This window comes from Fomitiporia mediterranea (assembly GCF_000271605.1).
Source record: "Fomitiporia mediterranea MF3/22 unplaced genomic scaffold FOMMEscaffold_1, whole genome shotgun sequence".
In the NCBI taxonomy this organism is placed as follows: Eukaryota; Fungi; Basidiomycota; class Agaricomycetes; order Hymenochaetales; family Hymenochaetaceae; genus Fomitiporia; species Fomitiporia mediterranea.
In genome coordinates, this window is record NW_006760386.1 from 4,757,754 (window position 1) to 4,764,573 (window position 6,820).

Genomic DNA, 6,820 nt, shown 5'->3' on the forward strand with positions numbered 1-6,820 from the left:
GTTCAAGACCGATATCTTCTCGTGCATCCTCCATCCATAATCCTGCACTAAAGCCTTCATCCGTCCCACGCCACCGACGTGGGATGTGCGCGTATGAGTTGAGCCGTGCTTCTACACCATCAAGACGCTGAGTGGAGTCGTACAATCCGTCATCTTCCAGTGCATCGCGCATTTTCTCCTCGAAGCGTTCCTGTTCAAGTCGCTCGCGTGCCGCTTCTTCTTCAAGGTCATCGTAATAATCATACTGATGTTTCTCGTCATAAGTGGATCGATTGGCAGAAGTAGAAGGACCCGGATCTCCTGGAGAAGGCGGTTCATTATAGTACTTTCTTCTTCTACGTTTTGGACTTCTTGAACGTGAACGATGCCGTTTGCGTTGTGCACCGTCTTCATCTTCATGGGCGTGTCGTTTCCTCCTCTCTTTGTCTTCTCGCTTTGCTTTCTTTGCTTTCTTGCGAGCATGACGCTCTTCCTCAGATGGAGTCCTCTTGAAGTGAAGAGGCATGAAGACAGGCCTGTACGATTGCCATAGTCGTCATCGAACTTCAAGTCAAGGAGGAATGTGGCAGCATGATGTAATCAAGTTTGTAGAATGAGCACGTGATACCATTCCTTGTCTAAAATTAGTCTGCGTAGCAGCGTAAGTTTTTCCCTCGCTTTTGATGCCGTCAACTCAACTCAAAAGACGTGCTTGCTATCTTTTTCCCGGCTTATCTTTGTAGGTCGTTTCGAGCAAGATGTGCCTGGACTCAAGCTGCGCCAAGTGAGAGCAAAATTTGCGGGCAGACAGATTTCTGCAAGCAACCCAACATTTCTGAGGCACATAACAGTAAAGTCCGCAATGACCCTGTGATTTTTTGTTGTAAAAGTAATCGACGGGTGGCAGAAAGGAAGGTTACGAGTGAATTGCGTTATCTGGGATCCGGATTGCCTCAGCAACAACGAACCAGCGCGTGTTGCGGAAGATGTTACGAGCTCTGCCTATCAAGCACGCTTCGTTCAATGATGGCATGGACCCACTGCTTCTACAGTGCTTCTCGTGGATCCTATATAAGTTTGAGTCTTATCCGCTAGCGCTCTTGTACGCTTGACACCCGTCCTCCCGGTCCGTCTGTCACTCATTGTGCGTGCCCTCCATCATGGCCGCCTTCAAGGATGCGATTCATCGACTGAAACCGAGCAACTCAGACGACCATGAATCTTTCGGTAGCTCTCACGAGAAGGACGTTCATGGAGTCGCTACATATGCTGCTCCTGTTAGTGAGGAGAAGACCACTGCAGTGGATCCAACGTTAAATCCTGGTGCTCTTTCATTTGAAGAGGGTAGCTAGTCCTTTCAGAAGTACTAATTCGCAAGAATTCTTGATTAAATTTTAACGTGCAGATGCTGCTGGTGGACTGGGTCGACATCTTGGTGTCTTTAGTTGCACGATGCTCATGTGAGCCGAAGTCCCCGTTTCTATTTTTGCATGATATTGAATCTGCACCAGTATCGGACGAATCATTGGAACTGGTATTTTCTCCACACCGTCTTCTATTCTCGGTTCGGTGGACTCGGTAGGCGCCTCCCTAATGCTCTGGGTGCTCGGATTCCTACTGGCATTCTCCGGACTCTTCGTTTGGCTGGAACTCGGAACTATGTTTCCGCGGTCTGGGGGCGAAAAAGTCTATCTTGAAGCCGTGTACAAGAAGCCAAAAAGTCTCGCAACAGTCTTCTTTGCCACCCAGGCAATTCTACTCGGCTTTACGGCTAGCGGATGCATTGTGTTTGCAAATAAGTGCGCACGACCTCATTCGGATGCTGATCGCTTTTGAAACTCCGATTGAATTTATTTATCTACAGTATTCTGATTGTCGCTGGAGTAGAAGCTACGCGCTGGAACACGAGAGGTATCGCGTTGGGCGGTAAGTGTGGAAAATTTCCTTGTTTAACGATGTTCAAGATGACTTATTATCGCTGTAGTGATTACCTTCGTGACTTTGATCCATGGTTTCACCCCGAAGGCCGGTCTTTGGCTGATGAATGTGAGCTTCTCGTCTATGCAATGAGTTCATCGCTGATTCTTCATTAGGCTCTAAGTGTGTTCAAAGTCTTCATCCTAGCATTCATCATTGTTACCGGTAAGGATTTAGTTCCGGAGGATTGTAGTTTCATTTGCTGAGACGTAATGTTCCGAAGGTTGGGTCGTCCTTGGCGGAAAGACACGCATTACGGACCCACATCGGAACTTCGTGGATGCGTTCGCCGGGAGCTCACATAGCAGTGGAGATGTACGTTTTCTACTTTCTGGTTTCTTCTATCCTGTGTTTCCACTTTAAGCAATAATTTACACCGCTTTCGTTTTGTACAGTATGCTACCGCGATGTTCAAAGTCATCAACGCCTATGCCGGGTGGTCGAACATCAACTACGTGTTGAACGAAGTGAAGGACCCCGTACGCACTCTCAAGATCGCCGGACCCCTAGGTCTCGGGCTTTGTGCAGTATTTTATATATTTGCGAATATCGCATACTTCGCGTTAGCATCTGTCTTTTTATTTGTTTGTATCTATCCAATGACCCGATGTTACAATTACTTGGAATTAACAGAGCAGCGTCTAAGGAGGAAATTCTGGCCAGCAAAGTCACGGTTGCCTCTTTGTTCTTCAACAAGGTCTTCGGTGCACAGGCCCAGAAAGCATTGACTGTTTTCGTTGGTTTGAGGTAAGCGTTAGACATCCGCCAATAACTTCTACATTGTGACCCATTTGGCTTTTCCTAGTGCACTTGGGTAAGTATATATGCCGGCCGCTGCATGTTTTTGTTGACAATAAATCGTCATTCTTGCCCCCCGTTGATCTTAGAGTGAGTTGTTTGATTGTTCGTTCATTTCCATGCCTAACGTGCCATGAAGAACGTGATGACAGTGGTATGCTGCAATTACTCAAATTATTGCGAGACCACTGCTCACTCATTCAATGTAGACTTTCGCTCAATCCCGTGTAAACCAAGGTAAATCTCATTGTATTAGTAACAAAGCATATCATTATACTGATTCAACTTCTCTCTTCACGCCAGAACTTGCGAAAGAAGGTATTCCTCTTCCCTTCGGTAACAAATTCTGGGCATCGAACTGGCCAACTGGGAAATCGCCGTTCCCTGGACTCATCGTCCACCTGATTCCTTCCGTACGTTGCCGCGCTCCATATTATTTCTCTTTCGCATGGAACACGCTCATTGATCATACCTCGATAGGTTATCGTCATTATCGCTCCTCCACCAGATGTCGTCTATCCCTTTGTACTTAACGTCGAAGGATACCCCCAGCAAATCATTAATTTACTCATCGTTTTTGTACGTCATGTTTTCATATCTCTTGACCGCCGGATGAACATGGCTCCGTGCTAACAAACTAATCGCACTTGTAGGGCCTCTTTTATTTGCGTTGGAAGAAGCCGAACGCTGTCAGACCGTTCAAAGGTGCGTTCCTAACTTAACCCTTAGGTTGGCTGAAAAGTAATATTGACCGTCATTCTAGTCTGGTGGCCCGTTGCTCTATTCTTCATGGCTGTAGCCGTATTCTGTGAGTCGTATCTTAGAATTTTGCCCTTAAATGGTATCTTATGTAGTCTCCAGTAATCATTGATCCTTACCTAAAGCCATCTAATGGCGTCGGTGATACACCACCTCTACCATACTACCTGTATGTATCAGCATCTTCTCTTGCTAACGCTGTCTTATGAATTCGATGCATTTAGGTACTGCTTGGTCGGCATCGGAATCCTCGCGTGCGGAGTCTTATATTGGGCCGTATGGCGAATTATCCTGCCAAAGGTATTCGGGTATGAGCTGTACCCGACGAAGGAGACATTGAAAGATGGGACAGTCGTCACAGTGGTGCGTATTCATTCTTCCGCACCTTCCTCTTTGAGCTCACCTTTTTCTGATTCTAATTCGTTTAGTTCAAGAGCCAAAAGATTCAATAATTACGATTCGAAGTGATTTAGGATTCAGTCGTATTTGTCTTTCTTTCATCTCGTATTTTCTTCCGTATAATATCTATTCTTGCATCTTGTTCGATCCCCATCCACCGCTCAATTTTTCGTTGGTTGGGAGACGTAGAGTCTTATCGGAATCGGTTGTTGTAAAGTCGCACTACTTTGCCTGTGTTCGTAGTGATGTTCTCCGGAGATCGTCGAATTACACATATGGTCTAGGCATAGGCATGCCATTTCGAACCCTCTCTAGGGAGAGTAGAAGATAATTAACTGCTACTTTGATCTTACCTCGACTGATAATAGAGTAGCTCACCATAGTAATATTTCTATTCCTTCCACACAGTACTGCTCAACAGTTAATATTTGTACGCAAGGTAAATTGTAAGCTGATACAGAACAGTCTACAATTTTGACAGTAAAACTAAAACAATGAACACGAGGGAAAACCAAGACAATAAATATGTGAATAATAATGAATTGAACAACAGTTATCTACTTTTTGGTAGAAAGACCAGAACTGTCCTTGAAACGAGTAAGTAAGGAGTTTATAAGGTTGCTTAATGATGATGATCCGTCTGAATAATTATCAGGAGACAAAGTTGATACAGCCTGGTACAGTGTAATTGCTTCCTCCACGTCTTCAGTCATTCCTTGGCATCCGAAAGAACAGTGCATCTTGATTGATTGATTCAAGTCTTCGATCATTCTGCCTTGCTCGAATCGAGTGAGAAGTGTGTTTACAAGGACAGTTAGTGATGGAACTGAATCAGGGTGACCTTCAGGGAAAGTGACCAAAGCAGCACAATACAGTACAATTGCCTCTTCTAGATCCTCAGCCTCTCCATGGTGCTCAAACCGAGTGAGCAGGGAGTTTGCAAAATCGATTATAGTAATAAGGCTGACCTGTCAGGATGGCCTTCAGGACAAAGAGTCAGAGCAGAATGGCACAATTTGATTGACTCTTCCAGATCATCAAACATTCCATTCTGCTTGAATCTAACTGCCATGGCATTCACAAGGGCATTTAATAACAGCAATCTATCAAGGTGACCTTCAGGGAACGTGCCTAAAACTGCACAATACAGCACAATCGCGTTTTCAAGGTCTTCAGTCCTTCCTTTGTGCCTGAATCGAGTGAATGTGGAGCTTGCAAGGTTGATTAATGATGACAAATGAGAGGGGTGGCTTTCAGGAAAAGCTTCCAGAGCTGCACAGTACAGTGAGGTTGCTTCTTCCAGATCTTCAACACTCCTGTTATGCTTGAATAGACCAGACAAAGCGTTTGCAAGGTTGTTTAACAACATCAACCAATTAGGATGACCCTTGGGATAAAGAGCCAATGTAGTACAGTATACTTCTACCACTGCTTTTAAGTCCTCGGCCCTTTTGATACAATGGTCGAATTGAGCAGAAAGAGAGTTCATGATAGACATTGGAAAGGAGGACTGATCCGACTGGCTTTCATTACAATCATCCAAGGAAGCCTTGTGGGTAACATGTAGTGGTCCATAGTGTTCTTCATACAATAGTGGCCCATCATTTGGCAATGCAATTGTTAGGTGTTGAGAGGGAGAACTTAAGGGGGGCACGCATAGACAAGGGGTGAGAAGATGATTGACTGCTCAGTGTCTCTCGTCCTTATATTGTATGTATTCTAACTGAGACATTATGAAGTCATTGTCTCGTGGTTTGTCCGTTGATGAACTAATCATCTCATAATACTCCCCTTCAAACTCTTACTAGTCTGAGTAAACTGGTAAGATGTTTGACTTGTGGTACATGTAGTGCTTTAGTTAATATATCTGCTTGTTGATCGTTTGTCTGTATGTATTTTGCATTTATGTACTCTAACTCAATGTAGCATTTAATAAAATCTTTCTTATGATCTAAATGCTTCGTTCGTTCCGAATATTTGAGTTTGTCTGATGTAACCATTCGTATAACAGCATTGTTATCACAATAGATATTAATTGGTGCATCAGAGACCTGCAGAATCTCTTCAGCTAAATGAGTAAGTGTGATTGCTTCCTGTGTTCCTCTTGCAAGAGCTATTAATTCAGCTTCATACATTGAATTTGCCACCAGTGTTTGTCTTTTACTTGACCACAAAACTAATGAATTGCTCAAGTAAAATGCATATCCTGATATTGCATGATGCCCTTCTTGCATCATACTGTCTGTGTCTGTATAGCCATTCAATATTAATTGATTTGTGCTGCCAAGTTGGAGCCAGACATTGTTCATAGTTTTTAAGTACATGTAACAATGTTTAAGTGCCAGATAATGCTCCATACCAGGGTCATTGAGGTATTTAGCTAACTGATTTGTTGCAAATACTATATCTGGCCACATACAGTCTGCAATGTATCTAAGTGCACCAACCATGTTCATGTATGGTATATCAGACATTTGTTCTCTATTGTTATTGGTTTGCAATACTGTTTTTAATTGTGTACCAGGCTGCATGAGTGTTTGTACACTTTGTTCGTTTGTAAGTTTGTAACATTCTATTATACTATTAATATAATGTGTCTGACACATCCTGATGAATCTATACTCTCTGTTGTGTTGAATCTCTATACCAAGTAGCTAGTGTAATTTGCTACTGTCTGTATATTGTAAATGACGTGTAATAGATTGTTTTATCATTGTAATAGTATTATTATTCATTGCTACAATAGTAATATTGTTGACATGTACAAATAATATGGCTACAGTTATTTCTTTCTTCTTTGCAAAGAATACAGTGTTATCATGTTTGGATTTCATTAATCTGCATTTAAGTAGTATATTAGATAGTGTTTTATACCATTTTCTACCAGCTTGTTTTAATCTGTATAGTG

At 43.0% G+C, this 6,820-nt stretch overlaps 2 protein-coding genes across 2 annotated transcripts in view; one reads left to right on the forward strand and one right to left on the reverse strand.

Annotated features, from left to right (window-relative positions):
- The window catches only part of FOMMEDRAFT_101463 (uncharacterized protein), a 1,834-nt gene extending 1,344 nt beyond the window's left edge, over positions 1–490 (reverse strand). Inside the window, exon 1 of the mRNA XM_007261930.1 lies at positions 1–490. Coding sequence (XP_007261992.1) covers positions 1–172 — 172 coding nt within the window. The 5' untranslated portion in view covers positions 173–490.
- Positions 491–1,139: 649 nt separating this feature from the next.
- Positions 1,140–3,965, forward strand: FOMMEDRAFT_25248 (high affinity methionine permease; the record flags this gene model as incomplete). Its single annotated transcript, XM_007261931.1, has 17 exons — positions 1,140–1,323; positions 1,385–1,439; positions 1,491–1,778; positions 1,844–1,905; positions 1,964–2,025; positions 2,073–2,121; positions 2,180–2,271; positions 2,352–2,518; positions 2,590–2,703; positions 2,762–2,770; positions 3,011–3,167; positions 3,235–3,333; positions 3,408–3,459; positions 3,518–3,562; positions 3,616–3,682; positions 3,738–3,876; positions 3,942–3,965. 17 exons carry the CDS (start codon positions 1,140–1,142, stop codon positions 3,963–3,965), a joined length of 1,665 nt encoding a protein of 554 aa, XP_007261993.1.
- Positions 3,966–6,820: the final 2,855 nt, after the last annotated feature.